The sequence below is a fragment of the Musa acuminata genome, chromosome BXJ2-8 (genome assembly GCF_036884655.1).
Source record: "Musa acuminata AAA Group cultivar baxijiao chromosome BXJ2-8, Cavendish_Baxijiao_AAA, whole genome shotgun sequence".
In the NCBI taxonomy this organism is placed as follows: Eukaryota; Viridiplantae; Streptophyta; class Magnoliopsida; order Zingiberales; family Musaceae; genus Musa; species Musa acuminata.
In genome coordinates, this window is record NC_088345.1 from 4,504,924 (window position 1) to 4,520,000 (window position 15,077).

The window sequence follows — 15,077 nt, forward strand, 5'->3', positions numbered from 1 at the left end:
CCTGACAGAAGGCACTTCGAAGCAGTTCTGCAACATCAACAGATTAATCGCTGCCTTGAAGCTAAGATCAGATGGCTTGTTAGATACTGAAGGGATAAATGAATAGATTTGTTAGCAGCTGTGCTATACTATACCTGGATTGAAAGAAATAATTGGATTTTAGGAACAGCAGAAACCAGATGAAGGGATTGTAAGTTGGGCAATTGATGATATCAGATACAAGTTTTAATATGATCAATTTTGGTCGTCAACGGTCAATCTAATATGGCAAAATTGATATGAAGTGTTTCTAAGTTGTCGCAGTTGAGAGAGGCAAACAAATTCTTCTTGCAAGGATAGCCATTAAAGAAAGAAAAAAAATACTTGTACCTCATATCTCAGATTTTGCTTCTTGCGAAAGATTAAGAGTGCATCAGGCAAAACCCCTTTGACATAAAGCCATTATTTGTTCATTCATTGTGGGCATAAAAAGTTATTAGTTTCAGTGAGTCTAAAATGAAGACATATCTAGAAAAACTACTTTATCTAATGTTAACTTTCTAACTGTTGGTTTAATAGAGGATGATCATTATGTCGATATAGCATGTCCATTGAAGTATTTATTATCTTCGAAGGTTGATGTGGCATGTTCACTAGGCACTGATCAGGCTCCGCCTATCAAATCTCATTTGGCAAAAAAAAAAAAAGTCATACCATTTGTGTCTCTATTGTACTTCAGTGTAAGGATATGTCCATCCTATAGATCATAATGTCTATTTCGAGACATCTACCATTGTTACCTGCATTAGAAAAATGCTTAATTAATACTTTGATTGTTTTCTTGTCTTGAGTGGATGTGTCAAGCATAAGTGGACGCTTTAGTTGCATACATTGGAATTTTTTTTTCCTAGGCTGATGCATTGCACGCCAAGGATGCCCTAATCATATTAGATGCTTCAGTGTTTTTTGTCCTTGGTCGAAGGGTCACACGCAAAAGGGACATTTTGATTATGTGGAGTGCATTAGATGGTTCTTTGTCCTGGATGGACTCAATATGCACAAAGGGACAACTTGGTCAAGTAATATGCTATTGGTGCTTTCTTATCTTGGGCGGGTCTAGGTGGATGTATCACATGCAAAAGGAATGGTTTGATTATGCCGAGTGCTTCCAATACCTTCTGTCCTCGGCAAAAGTATTGTGCACAAGAGGTATGCTTCCGTCTATTTGGCCACATCGGGTAATGGATATACATATCATAAGTAAAAGATGCCTTAGTAATTTTGAACGCTTTGAATATGTTTTTTTTTGGGTCTTGGGTGGCCACACAAAGGAAGCTTTGAGTCTTGTTGGTAGTATTGGACGCTTTAGATGTTTTTCGTCTTGTGTAAATGCATTACAAACAAAAGGACAGTTTGGTCGATTAAGTCACACGCTTTAGATGCTTGTTATCCTAGGCAGATGTATTATATGCAAGAGGGATGCTTTGGCCAGTTTGATCGCGTTTAGTTTTGCGTGTGGGTATACCTCTTATATGTTTGTTCTATTAATTTTATTACAAGTGGATGCTTATCATAATGTAGACTAAAGTTCAAAATTTGAATGGGGAGAATAAAATCCCGTTTTTCTTCTTTTAACAGGGGCTCACAAATCTACTTGTCAAGAAACATGGGGCATCTTAAATATGGATAAGCATTGTCAAGAAACACACCCTGAAAGGACACTAACACTCTTTTATGATATAAAACTATAAAATACATGGAGCATCTTAAATATGGGTAGGCATTGTTATTATCGAGCATAAAATTTGTTAGCCCAACAGTTTTGAGTGGTACAACAAAGCTGAAACTGCTGTTCTCTTTCATCCTTAATATGCTCCATGTCACTAAAAATATATGGAACTATACCACTAGTCAGATTTATTCTATTTTCGCATCTGCTTTTATAGTATCATCTTGCAATCTCCTATGAATTACGGAGGTTCTGTTAAAGCATGTATTTTTAGGATAAAATTAATAAAAACTAGCCAACAAGATGCAAAACATGCACATTATGCATCATATATATTGAGAAAGGTCATGAGATGATCCGCTTGATAATGAATACAAGCAATCTACTCTTCATGGTTGTACCTTGTGGTTGGACAAGAACAAACTACAATGTATAGTGACATGGCAAGGGACTTTTATCTGATGACAAAATAGCTTGTTTAAAAAAGTTCGTGCTTCACTAATTCAGATTGTAAATAAGAATGAGACGCACCATCATATGAGTCGTTTTCTGTTCCAAATGGCTTCCACTGGACTCCAGGTTTCCAGTCAACTAAGCCTCTATAACGTGACAAGATATCAGCTAGCAGAAACAACTGGTAAGGCAATCTCCGAAATTAGTGCACCTATATAAATAGTAACTTCAGATATCTAAGACAGCCTCCATTTGGCAAGTTGGAGCAGAAAAGTTATCCTTTCTCTGGAACAGATACCTTTACAGGGTGATAGATGATTTTTAACTGTAATTTTCTGCCCATAATATAGGCTGAAGTTTGTAAATATTAATGAACCCTCCAAGCTTGCTTGCATCATTGAATAACAGAATCGAATTACCTCAAGACACAACAAACTTCCTTTGATCCTCATCCATTTCCCAAGCTCTACAAAGATCTAGCAGCATGTTGGGACTTCGCCATCTCCCTCAAGACAGCACCAACAATCGCCGCCTGCTCAAGACACTCAGCCTTGTGCAGTGAATCTAGCAGAACAATACAAGTCTTAGCACTAAGTTTGCATCCCCTTAGCCGAGTTTCCTCAAAAATCCTGTATGCGTCCATTGCTCTATTTGCATTGCTCATGCCTACTATAAGGGCATTGAAGCCAACTGAGTCAGGAATACCACCGCTTGCTTTAAACTTTTCAAACAATCTATTAGCCTCCGTTACATTCCCTACTTTTGCGAGTCCCGAAATCATGGTTGTGTATGTGACAACACTAGGAACCAGACCCTGTTTCTGCATTTCTTGCCAGAAGACAAAAGCTTTATTATACTTTTGCACTCGACAAAGACCATTTATAAGGATGCTGTAAGTATAGGTGTTAGGAGCGCACTTCATTTCTTTCATTGACTGCAAACATACAAGCGCTTCACTTATCTCCTCTGCCTTCACTAAAGCATCAATGAGGCAGTTCCAAGTGTATACATTAGGAGTTATACCCTTCTGCATCATCTCTTCCATAATAAGATAAGCTTCATCTATCCTCCCCACCTTTCCAAACCCATCAATTAGGTTACTATAGACAACAACATTTAATACTGTTCCATGTGATTTTGCTTCTTCAAATAGCATATAAGCCTCATCAAGCCTGTCAATTTTCGCAAGGCCATCAATCACGGATCCATAGGTAACCACAGTTGGAGGATGACCCTGGACCTTCATCTCTTCAAGAAGCTGGTAAGCTTTATCCACCTTTCCTGCCTTGCAGAAACCATCAATGACAGCATTGTAGGCAAGTGTGTCTAGTACACAACCTTGCTCTTTCATGTCATAAAACAACTTGTAGGTCTCTTGTGCATGGCCAGCTTTCGTAAGACCATGAATCAATATAGAATAGCTACGAGCATCAGGGGGGAATCCATGAGCCCTGATGCCCTCAAATATAGAACGCCCCTTTTCAACTTCACCTGCCTTGAAAGCACAATCCATGTAAGTATTCAAAAGAATCAAGTCAGGGAGACACCCTCGCCGATTCATGTCTTTGAATATCTTATGCCCATCCTCTTTTCTGTCATGCCTAAAGAAGTTTCTGATGAGAGATGTATACACAACAGCATTAGGATTGTGCCCTGCATCCAACATCCTTTCAAACAACCTATAAGCTTCATCAACCTTGCCTGTCCTGCCTAATCCATCAATAAGCGAACAATATGTCACAGCATCAGGAGTGCAGCCCTTCTGGCTAATTCCTTCAAATATCTTCCAGGCTTCATCAAGCTTCTTTGACTTGCACAATCTATCAACCATTATATTCACTGTCAGAACATTAGGAAACAAGCCAGCATTCTCCATGGTATGCTGGATTTGGTAAGCTGCTTCAACTTGACCGGATGTGCAAAGCATGTCAATGATAATATTATAGGTCGAGAGGTTGGGCTCCGCATCTTTCTTCATCTCCTCAAAAAGCTTTAGAGCTTCATCAACTTTTCCTTTTCTCCCCAGGCAAGTAAGAATTGAATTGTATGCGACAACACTTGGAATACATCCCTTCTCTCTTAGCCTGTCTAGGAACTTGTAAGCATCACTAAACAATCCAGCAGAGCCATAGCCCATTATCATGGTATTATAAGCAAAGGCACATGGAACTTTCCTGTCTTGCTCCATTTCCTCGAAGAGTCCGACAGCTTCACTTAACCTATTTGCTTTCCATAGAACCCCGATCATGCTAGTATATGACACATCATCTGGCCTCAAACCTTGTGCTTTGAGCTCGTGAAAGAACTTCCAAGCCATATCAACTTTGCCCACTTTACCAAAACAATCAATGCAGACATTATAAAGCACCAGATCTGCTTCGAATGAGTTGCTTTTCATTTGCTCCAGTACTGAGAGAGCTGCATCAAGCCTTCCTTCTCTTGCAAATACACGAACCATTGTTGTGAACAATTGGATGTTGAGCTCATATCCAACCTCCTGCATCTGGTGAAACATGGTAAGGGCCAAATCAGGTTCACGAGCATTCGCAAGCGCACCAATCAATGTTGTATATGCCGAAAAAGCAGGGCGGAATTTAAACTTCCTCAACATTTGCATTGAATCAACAGCAACTCTCAGTCTCCTGGATTTGATGAAGCTCTTGACCAGCTCAATGCAAACATTATTTGATAACCCATAACCAAGAATGCTCATTTCCTCTAAAAGCTTCTCCAGACAATCATATTTTCCGGTATCAGCCAAAATCATTAGAACAGAATTATATGCTTCTACACTGTGTGGCTCAGCAGTAATCTTTTCCACCCACCGGAAATACTTTAACGCCAAGTTCAAATCCGTCTGTCTTTTTAAGACACCGAAGATGACTTCTCGATTGGGTTTCGCGTGGATCTCAGAAAGAAGTCTCTCCGCCTCGGGTCCCCAAGGGCTTCCATCTAGAACGCGGCAAACTTCATCAACAGTAGCTCTTGTTTGTTCCTTACCCGCATTAACACTGTGATTTCCTCCCACATCAACAAATCGACTCCCTTCTCCAGCTGGCGGCGAAGGCCTATCTGATGTGAATCTTCGGCAAGATCGGTGGCATAAATATGAAATAAAGCTTCCACCTTTCCTGCAAATTACTCGATTCCCGGCCACCGAGAAGGGCCACCTGGGCGGTGAAGGAGCAGCAGCCTGTGTCGTACAAGCTACCGATGTCGCCTGTTCCTGGCTGGTGGGTAAGGTTTCGAAGACGCCGTCGTTGCCATGAACCCCGTGGCGGCATCGAGTAACCCCCCGAACCCTCGCCGCCGCCATGAGGGCAGAAAGCAACAACAAGAAATGGATTCCGAGAGCCGGCTTAAATAGAGAAGTTGCATATTAGCTCTTTTAAAAAATTATATTAATATCTTTATAATTTCGAAATGAGAAATATAGTTCTATTTATCATAATACTATCAATTATATCAATAAAAATATAAATAATAATAATATAAATATATGAATACTAATATTATTTTTTAAAATATAAATATCAAAAATACTAAAATAAGAGATATAGATCTATTTATTATAATACTAATGTAACTTTTTGAACCAAAAGAAAGAACGAAAACACACTTAACCCGAACTGAGGTCAGACCTATAAATGATGGACCGGTCTAATCCAATAAATTTGAGTAATTATTTGTTGACAAACAAAATTAAACAGCGTGTTAGAATTTGTTATTTAAAGTAAAAGAAATCAACGTGTTAGACACGTGTTCATTGCTTATTATTATCATGTTTATACGAACATGAACATGGAGACCAAACATTTCCACGTCGGCTTCTACTTGAAATTACGTGTCATTCTCTTTCTAAACTCACTCGTCATTCCTACACTGTTATGCACGTAGACGAAGAATCTCGATTACATCATCCGTAGGACGATATTCTCGATCAAAACATGCACGAAAATTAAAGAACATATACTTCAAGAAATATCCACGATCATCATGCATGTAGACAAAGAAGAAGATATATTCGATCGATACATGCACGAAAATTAAAGAAGATACCTCAAAACAGCAATATGTGCCTCGAGATTCTGTCTAATTTTTACCTGCAAAATTCCGAAAACCTTAATTCGAATACAATTTGATCGCTAATGCTCCAACATAACTATAACGATCACCTGCGACTTGCTTGATTCATAGTAAATCCTTAAAAAGTAAGAGGCAGATAAAAAGCAGCACCTCTGAAAGGAAAAACAGCAGTTTGAGACAGGAGGAGACTGCTGCTGCATCGGAACTAGATATCATAACAGTTCATGCAATGGCCTCCGATCTCTGTTCTGGGGGCATAATCAGTCGGTAATTAATCAAATTTCGCTGAGGAGGGATTTTTTTCTGGAAACCAGAAACTGATGAATTTGTTCTTTGAGACCAAAGAATTTGATGTGAAGTGTAAACATAAGCAACTTGACATGATCTCCACTGCACCAAATAGGGGCGAGAACCTGGAAAACAGAACAGAATTGAGATGTTTATTGTCATCTACAAAGTAACAAACTTCTTGATATAAATGCTGTTAGCAACATTCCTGTTAATTATCATCTAATATTTTATAAGCACAGAGAGAGATGTCTGGGACTCCGATTTCTAAGCCAGCTAAAGCTATAAACACTCCAACCAAAATTGCCTCCTACCAAAAACTATTGCTCAATTAATGCAAATGAATATGGAAAAAAGGAGGTTGAAGAAAAGGTGCCATTTAAAAGTAATCAGAATACATTTTTAATTTGATTTGCATTGGTGTTCATCCAAAAAAATTAGACCCTTATCCCTGTCCATTCTGTATAAATATGGTTTTAACATTGAATTTGTCAATAATTGTATCATTGTATCTGCTGATTAAAGTGGATCTGTCTATGGTTTTCACAGTGTTTAGTATGTTTTTGCCCCTACATATATCCAAAAAGTTCTACCAACAAACCAAGAATACAAGGTTTCATTGGTCCTCTCCAACAAAGCAGATATAGAAGACATCAATTGGTTTATAATAGAAGTAAAAGCAAAGACAAAAAGAATTGTAAACGTTTTCACCAACATAATGGTTTTGATCAAACAGTACGGTTGACATTAATAAGCCACATAACATGAAATACATTGTCAATTGTGTGCTTTTATAGATTTCTTCATCTGCTTATTGAGTATGATGTACCAATCAAAGATATCTAAGAAGGGGAGTTGAATAGCAACATCAGATCGGAATGAATATTCAGAAACTCTAAATTTCCAGTGACAATTTTTTTCTGTAGTAACTATATCAAGGGGCCTTGAAAAAAGTTGAATGGAGCCTTGTCATTCCACTGCAACAGCGGAATATGAGACTTCATCGAAGTTACACCTTATAGAGTTCAGAAGACACATGTAACTTGAACCAAAATAGAAGAGGAAGAGCAGACCGGTGGAGGGGGATCTTGCTACCCTTTTACAATTCACTATCTCCTATATTGAGGGAGGGCGGGGGAAAATCTTTGTGCACAGGTGTCACCAAATAAAAATAATCTTAAACAGATTTATTCGAAATAAGAGAAAGTAAAAGGCCGCTTACCTAGTTTCTGAGTGTCAATGGTCATAAATATATGTTCTAGTCTAAGAAAGAACGTATCACAGCCTCAACTTCAACAAGAGGCTGTCCCGCATATAGATGAATTTGTCCCTTTCTCACGACAATAACCTTTAGATCAAATGACTTCACGACCTGATCAAGTTCCTGTCACATGCCGATCATCCCAACTTAGCATCATGGAAATGTAAAAAGAGGGCATTCATTAGCAATTAGAAAACTTGCTTAGTGTTACCATTCTTATTACTGTTATGAAAAATGAACATATAAATGCCATAAGAAGATAGCAGATATATTGAAGTATTTCTTTAAAGTGGATTCTTAATATGCAAATTCAGAATGGCTCCTTACTTTAATTGTGAGAGGAACGATGTCAGCACTAACATCACCCAAATCTTCAAAAAAGGTCTTCACTATGTAGCAAAAATTTGTTGCATCCCCACGATCTTGGAAAGCAATAGTATAGGAAGGAGCTTTCTCTTCGACTGACGAGGAGCTTATGTCCAAGGAATAAAGTCCTTTAGGACCATTACCATCAGAGCCTCTACGTAAAAAAATAGCCTGAAATATATTGTAGCCAAAGATTAATCACTCTCAAGTATTCTAGCTATGTGAAGATATCAGATGCAAAAATTTAGATTAAAGTTATAGCCAAATTGGTCACAATGGAACAAAAAATTTGATAATTCAATCAAACTGAAGAGGAAAGAAAATGTTCATTTACTGACAAATGAAGTATATGTAGGAAATGCTTACAAAAACATATGGAAGTTTCAGCCACCATGGTTCATTCATAACATCCAAGTGACTGTTTTTTACGTTGTTGACAAATGACTTGCTCTCTACGCTTTCAATGGGAAAATTATATCTTGAATCATCATTAACTTTCCCAGTTTCTGAGGAGAATCTCCTAGTAACTTCTGTAGAACTTTCCCAAATCTGAGTCTTTGGGAAGACTTCATCAATGTCAGAGCTGGAATTGGTTCCTCCAGAGAATGATATATCTTCAGTGTCCTCCACATAGTTCTTACTCTTCTGAAACTTACTTACACGCAAATGATCACCACTACTTACTCTTCTAACTGTCCCTCGACTTGACGAAGTTGCATAATTCTCGATATCAGGTGATCTTTGGGTCAGCTCAGAAGCATGAGCTCTTAAATCTTCAGGATCAGGACGATGTGCAGCTTCTTCAGCAATCTGCTCAATACCACCTAAGATGAATACATGAATAACCATGATATATACATAAATGACGACTATGGCTTTACTGTTACTAAAAGCTCCCTCGAATTAACATTACGACAAGAATTAGTTACAAAAACAAGCAGAAATAAGCCAGAGTCAAACATGAAAATTGCTAACATGGATTACTAACAAAACTATTCATGTCGTTATCACATAGATGATCCATTGCTATAAGCATTATTGTATACAGTAAACAACAATACAATTGCTTTAGTGTTGCAAGTCAAGAAAATAAATAGCAAAGTGAGTACATCTTTAGTTGAAATTGAATATCAGAATTCATCAAAATTACTAATGAATATAAAGTAATATAGGTAGGCATATCAAAATTCATCAAGCAGTTAAATCCATGTTCCTGGATGATAACGCTAGGAATCATTTTCCTCACGTGTTCATAACTTATTTTAGCATGACAACGCACAAGATGAGATATACGTTAATTATCATGATACGGAAACTTCACCCCTTAACAATATTTGGCACTTGAATGATCACAAGGGCATTCAAAAGAAGAGATTGCTTTTCAGACCTTAGCCATTGATTGGCTTTCTTAAGACCTTGTATTAAATAGGACGCATCAAGATACCAAGTCATGAGGAGTTGATCATTTATATGTCCAAGAGAATGAACAATAAGTACACATCAGCTAAATTTCTGTAATGCACTTGAGATAAAAGTTAAATGTTTAATGAATGCGCATCAGAAACAATAACTCTCAAACCAGATATTCATCACTACAAGTATGCAGCAGGATAGCGAAATTGTAGAATATGTTACCGGTAACTGCACAATTTACTAGGAAAAAAACAGAGCATGGACCATAAATGAAACCCACCAGAAAAAATAAGAGACAATAAATCAGACCAATAAAAGATAAAGGAGGAACTAAGTAAGCCAAACAACATCATAGTGCGATTAATCTAGGCAATAAATCAAAGTAGAACAGGCCTGATCGAGAAAGTTATCTCTAATTGAACTAAGAGAAGGAAATATCGTACCACTAACACCTCTGCCGCGCTCGTCATTGCTCCTTGAGCCATTAAATCCCTTTGGAATGTTTCCAGCCTTGTTGGTGGATTTCGAGAGTCCGATCTTTCTCTTCAAATTCAGCTTTTCTCTACCCATCTTTTGCTTCAAATTCAGCTTCTCTCCATTCATCTCTTCATTCATATTCTTGGAGGACACCGGCAAAGACACAGAAAAAGTATTCTCATCCAAGATAACCTTCGTAGCAGCACTCTTCTTCAACCTACCAAGCTTCTTGCCCACCTCCCCCTTTATGCCACTATCTTCAGCAAGTTCCCTCCTTTCGATCTCCCTCGCCTTCTTAGCCATCGCCCTGATCTCCAAGACCTTCTTATCAAGCTCCATCGCCTCCCGCACCTCAATTCCAGCCTTCCCCTCCGTCATTCCCTGCTCGCTAGGCTCGTTCCGCTCGCCGCCAAGAAACCAGACCGCAACAACAGTCTGCACCGCGAGAAGCACAGCGAATCGCAGCGCGAGGCGTTGCACCTCGCCGGGGAGAAACCGGAATTCTGCGGCTGCGGCGGCAGGGGCGAACGGGTCGACCCCCACCGCCGCCTCGCCCTCGACCACTTCTTCGACGTCCACCTCCTCGACCACTCGTTCGACGACAGCGACATCCTCCTCGTAAACGACGATGCGGGGCTCATCCGGCGGTGGCGGCAGGGGAGCGGGAGGTGGAGGAATGCGGGGTTTGGGTATTAGGGTTTCGCGGCGGAGGCGGTTGGGGCGTTTGGTACGGGGTCTGGGAGACGGGAGAGAGGAGGCTTTGACGAGTCTCCTCGGGAGCGGAAGACGAACCGAGACCAGAGGAGGGTGAGAGAGGGCGGCAGGAGCGGAGGGGAAGGAAAGGGATTTCATGGCATGATGTGAGCCGCCATGGTCATGGAGTTGACGTTCTCCGCCTACACTCGGCCGCCGCAAGGAAGAACAAGAGGTGATAAGCTTCGGGGTTCACCGGTCTGCGTCACTCATGTATTTACGATACTGTCGGAGGAAATTAATTATTTTTTATATTTAATATTCTCATTTCTTAATGTATTATGATTACCTTTTGATGCCTCGATAAATTTATTATTTCCAGAGCAATAATAATAAAGCTTCGCCAACGTGACTATTTCGACTGATACATTTTATATATGACATATCCAACATTAACCTTATGCATGTTATATACATACGATGAAGGCAACTTAAGACGAGCCATTGTTACGTATGCATGGGCATAGCAACAGAGTGAGATCCAACCTGTCGCAGCTCGTGATCCATCTTCTATAATGTTATTGTGTAGATTCGATCGAGTTCGGGGAGAACACAGACAAGAACCAAAAGCTACAACTCATGCTCATGCTACAAGTCGTGGTTACATACACAGACAGCTTCGAAGCTTCACAGGAGCTTGTAGTTGAAGACCGCGAGGAAGGAGACCCATGCTAGGTAAGGCTTGATGAGATCGGCGGCTATGGGGTTCACCTGACGGTAGCTCTGAGAGAGCATGAAGAGGACGGCGAAGTGGGCGACGCAGACCGCCATGCCCGGCCTGGGGAACCCGGCGCCGAAGACGAGCGGCGCCCACATGAGGGACATGAAGAGCTCCGAGAGGTACAGCGGAAGGGCCTCGCTGCGGCCGTGGAAGCCGCCCTCCGCCCACACTAGCCACGACGAGAAGCCCAACAGCGCGGACATCAGGAGGGAGCCCAGGTGGAAGGCCCACACCGGCGGGCTCCACGATGGCTTCGTGGACGCCAGGGTGGCGCCGGCGATCGAGATGGAGGCGGCGGTGCCGACCGCGGGGATGGCCACCGCCACGGCCAGCGAGCGGAGGCCGCGCTTGGCCATGGCCAGCTTCTGGTCCTTGCGGTACTTGTGACTGGTGGTGGAAGGGGTGGCGGTGGTCGTCGCTGTCGTCGTCGTCGGCTCCTCCTTGGGCCGGTGTTTGAGCGTTTGAGAGGCCATGAGAGACGCTTCAAAGAAACGAGTGAGGCACGAGTGTTCGATATAAACGAGTTGGTTCTGCTCATGGAGAGACACGTGTGAGAGTCGTGGAGGGAAACAAGCGTGCCACGTGGAGAGTGGAGAGAAGGGATTTGGTCAAACGGCGATGCGGATGCTTTGGTCAAACAACAATCCGGATCCGAAATTTTAGATCGGATTCGGGGATTGGTGTTCTGAATCCGAAACGAGGATATACACCCGAAATCTTAGGTCGGATTATCCACGAACCCAACTATAGGACTAATCCACCCTTAGAAAACTCCTTGCATGATAGATGAACCGATGGACTTACTGAAGTGGAATTATGGATCATAGTCAATGTCCAGATCTAACATGCATCACAGCCAATGTCCAGATCTAAGAACATTTAATGTCACCCACAGGATTTAGCAATCCAAAACAGATCTACTGTGTCAGATTTATAACCTTGGGAGAACCACATGAGCTGGATCCAAAGCACAGGGGACCATTGGGTGTCTCTGTTCTCTGTTTCAAGAAAGCTGCTTGGTAACACCTAGTAAAACAATTCTCTGTTCAGAGATTTCAGAAACACAAACAAATTTTATAACCCATATGACATTTTGATTTCTCTTGTCATCCAAAAGACTCAAAAATTGCAGCTCCGATCTTACCTCTAAAATTTCGAGACTTAAAAAGAGTAACCTTACAGCTGTTCAGATCTTCTGAAACTAATGCTTCAGAGATTTCAGAAACCATATATGAGAATTTAATTTCCTCTTTGGCAGGAGAATAAAACCAATCCCTTATGAGAAGCACTGAAACTTTTTCTCAAGACCAGAGTTTTCACCCTAAATGATTTAGAAAATGCCAGATGAGAGTCATGAGACATGAAACCTTTACAATAAATCAGTGTGGGTCAGAAAGGACAGTTTGCTCACTACTGGCAGTTTATGAGACCTAATTGGATGGGTGTCCATGAATCAAGTGTTCCTGGTTGTGTCAATCAGCTATGTAGACCTACCTTCAGGAGGCCAACACTGCTGTAAATTCTAGGTGGTTGACTTGATCCTTTCAAGAAACGCCAGCCACACCAATCATTTGTCTGCCACAATCTTCTGGAAACCTATGTGGACCCTTTTTACATTTCATAGCTCATAGGTAACAAAAAACATATTCTGTTCTTCCACCCAGAATTTACCTAGACACAGAACCAGAAAGATTTTAAGGTTAATCATCCAGGGTTTTTCTCACTAGAGGTAACTTAAAGAATGTTTTGAACACAATGGGAACATCAGTGATCATATGAATGGATGTTCTTGATCTGAGGGAACTCATGGCATGTTACTGTTCTCCACAAATCTAGTGTTTAGGTTGGAATTGAACCTCTACAAAGTCTCCAGCTGGTTTTGAGTCCACAGAATAGATTTAAAAAAAGAAAACAAGAACAGGAACCACTGACCTGGGAATTCATAGCTAACAAGGCATCTTTACCTACTGGCCACTGAAAAGGACCCTTCATGACCCTCCATGTTCAGATTCAAAGTCGAATTGGCCTTGAGATAACCTTGGGAAGAGATGGGAACGAACTTTAGCTGGGCAAACAAAGTTTGGACAAGAAAGCTGAAAATGATGTTGCAACCACTTCAAGCCATGACAGGCAACCTAAAAGTGGTCATATCTAAGACAAGCTTCCAACTTCAAGTTCACTTCCTTCAGTCCATCTTCACATTTTAAAAACATTATCTAAATTCATCTTGTATCAAAATCCAAATAAGAAAAGAAAAACACCAGAAAGCAAATTACAATCACAGCACTACTCTCTGATTTTTCTTTTTTTTTGGTTTTTACATTTCAAGCATATTTATTACAGTCTTTCTCTATGTCTGCTATTTTGTAAAGTATTAAAATACAACATAAAAAATGACCAATCTTAAAGTCTGTCAAAACACAAACAAAACAAAAAGTAAATTGGCAGCTATACAATGACAGTCTTTAATATCCAATGAATTATATGAATGAGCAAGCATTTCACAAGTTGTTTAGGTTGGCAGCTATACAAGATGAATACTAAAACAAGATATCCATCCATCAATCAGGAGTTGGTGTTCCTGTCTATCTCTTTTGTATTGTCATTGATTGACATGCATAGAAGTCCACCACCTCTGTTGGACATGGTCAACTTCACTAATTACTCAAACTTGGAAGTATGGGAGCATATTGGATTTTGGATCCTCCTTTGCCTCATCACAAGCTTTGGTCAATGTCTCAAAATTCCAACCTCAGCAAAATATAATAAAATAACCCAACCATCAAAGTTTAGAAAAGGTAAGAGTTCCATATCATCTTTTGGAAGTCTATGATACTTGTTCTTCTGCTCTTCTACTTTCTATTCTCTACCACCCAGTATACAAAAAGAAGAGAGGGGACAACCAATCACCAAAGACCAATAGCATCATCTCATTCCAATAACCCAATTCAATTATTTATAAAAGAGGCATTTACTCCCAACCACCAAACTCATGGTAATACCATAATCTAAAACTTGTTATAATCAGTAGTTCATTGCCGACACACAAAAAAACTAGCATATCAGCTTTTGTCACAAAAACATTTGCTTTAATCTTCTCTTTCTACTGCAGATGAAGCAAAAACTTATCAGATAGCTCCTTGAATATGTAGAAGCACCAAAGAAATTCTTGTAGCTCCTTGAATATCTAGAAGCACCAAGAAATTCTCATGCAGATGAAGCAAAAATTTTGGCAAAAAATTTAGCCAAAAAACAAATGAGAGAGCAGGGAAGAAGGACTCAGTTATAGAAAAGGAACAAAATGTTTATCAGACATTCTCAGACCTCTTTGTATCTTTAGAAGTAGCAAGAAGTGCATAAACCATTGACCATAAACATCAAACAAGGCATTAAAAAGATCCATTTTTATCTTATAGAAATTCTCATATCCCCTTCACAATCCAGAAGCAGCAAGGAGTGAATAGAACATTGACCATCAAACTTGGAAGAAACAACAATCATCTTTCTTCTTCTCAGAAAAGGAAATCTTTGAGAGAGAAGTGCATTAAAAG

At 40.0% G+C, this 15,077-nt stretch overlaps 4 protein-coding genes across 7 annotated transcripts in view; all 4 read right to left on the reverse strand.

Moving 5' to 3' along the window:
- On the reverse strand, nt 1–5,551 carry LOC135618804 (pentatricopeptide repeat-containing protein At3g06920-like). Of its 4 annotated transcripts, none has more exons than XM_065120058.1 (3): nt 2,240–5,551; nt 694–779; nt 1–86 (listed from the first exon to the last, which is right to left on the reverse strand). In XM_065120058.1, the coding sequence occupies exon 1, from the start codon at nt 5,475–5,477 to the stop codon at nt 2,628–2,630; it is 2,850 nt and encodes a 949-aa protein (XP_064976130.1). In that variant the 5' UTR covers nt 5,478–5,551; the 3' UTR covers nt 1–86; nt 694–779; nt 2,240–2,627. The 4 variants fall into 4 exon arrangements, with proteins under 4 accessions (XP_064976130.1, XP_064976128.1, XP_064976129.1 ...); XM_065120056.1 differs by having other exon boundaries at nt 1–134; XM_065120057.1 differs by lacking the exon at nt 694–779.
- A 583-nt stretch (nt 5,552–6,134) lies between these two features.
- LOC135618805 (uncharacterized) lies at nt 6,135–11,011 on the reverse strand. Its single transcript, XM_065120060.1, has 5 exons — nt 10,019–11,011; nt 8,529–8,986; nt 8,124–8,333; nt 7,758–7,919; nt 6,135–6,660 (listed from the first exon to the last, which is right to left on the reverse strand). The coding sequence occupies exons 1-4, from the start codon at nt 10,902–10,904 to the stop codon at nt 7,794–7,796; spliced, it is 1,680 nt and encodes a 559-aa protein (XP_064976132.1). The 5' UTR covers nt 10,905–11,011; the 3' UTR covers nt 6,135–6,660; nt 7,758–7,793.
- Nucleotides 11,012–11,313: 302 nt separating this feature from the next.
- On the reverse strand, nt 11,314–13,558 carry LOC135618806 (translocator protein homolog). The gene has a single exon (XM_065120061.1). It carries the CDS (start codon nt 11,997–11,999, stop codon nt 11,433–11,435), a length of 567 nt encoding a protein of 188 aa, XP_064976133.1. The 5' UTR covers nt 12,000–13,558; the 3' UTR covers nt 11,314–11,432.
- A 1,508-nt stretch (nt 13,559–15,066) lies between these two features.
- The window catches only part of LOC135618807 (protein RALF-like 33), a 744-nt gene continuing 733 nt past the window's right edge, over nt 15,067–15,077 (reverse strand). The window contains exon 1 of the mRNA XM_065120062.1: nt 15,067–15,077. This exon is cut by the window's right edge and continues 733 nt beyond it. The gene's annotated coding sequence lies outside the window, so the exon portion shown is untranslated.

Coding starts and splice junctions, on each gene's coding strand:
- LOC135618804 (XM_065120057.1), bottom strand. CDS start 5,477: ATGGCGGCGGCGAGGGTTCGGGGGGTTACTCGATGCCGCCACGGGGTT.
- LOC135618806 (XM_065120061.1), bottom strand. CDS start 11,999: ATGGCCTCTCAAACGCTCAAACACCGGCCCAAGGAGGAGCCGACGACG.
- LOC135618805 (XM_065120060.1), bottom strand. CDS start 10,904: ATGAAATCCCTTTCCTTCCCCTCCGCTCCTGCCGCCCTCTCTCACCCT. Junction 8,334..8,528: donor TGAAACTTCCATATGTTTTT/GTAAGCATTTCC, acceptor AATATATTTCAG/GCTATTTTTTTACGTAGAGG. Junction 7,920..8,123: donor TCGTTCCTCTCACAATTAAA/GTAAGGAGCCAT, acceptor GGCATGTGACAG/GAACTTGATCAGGTCGTGAA.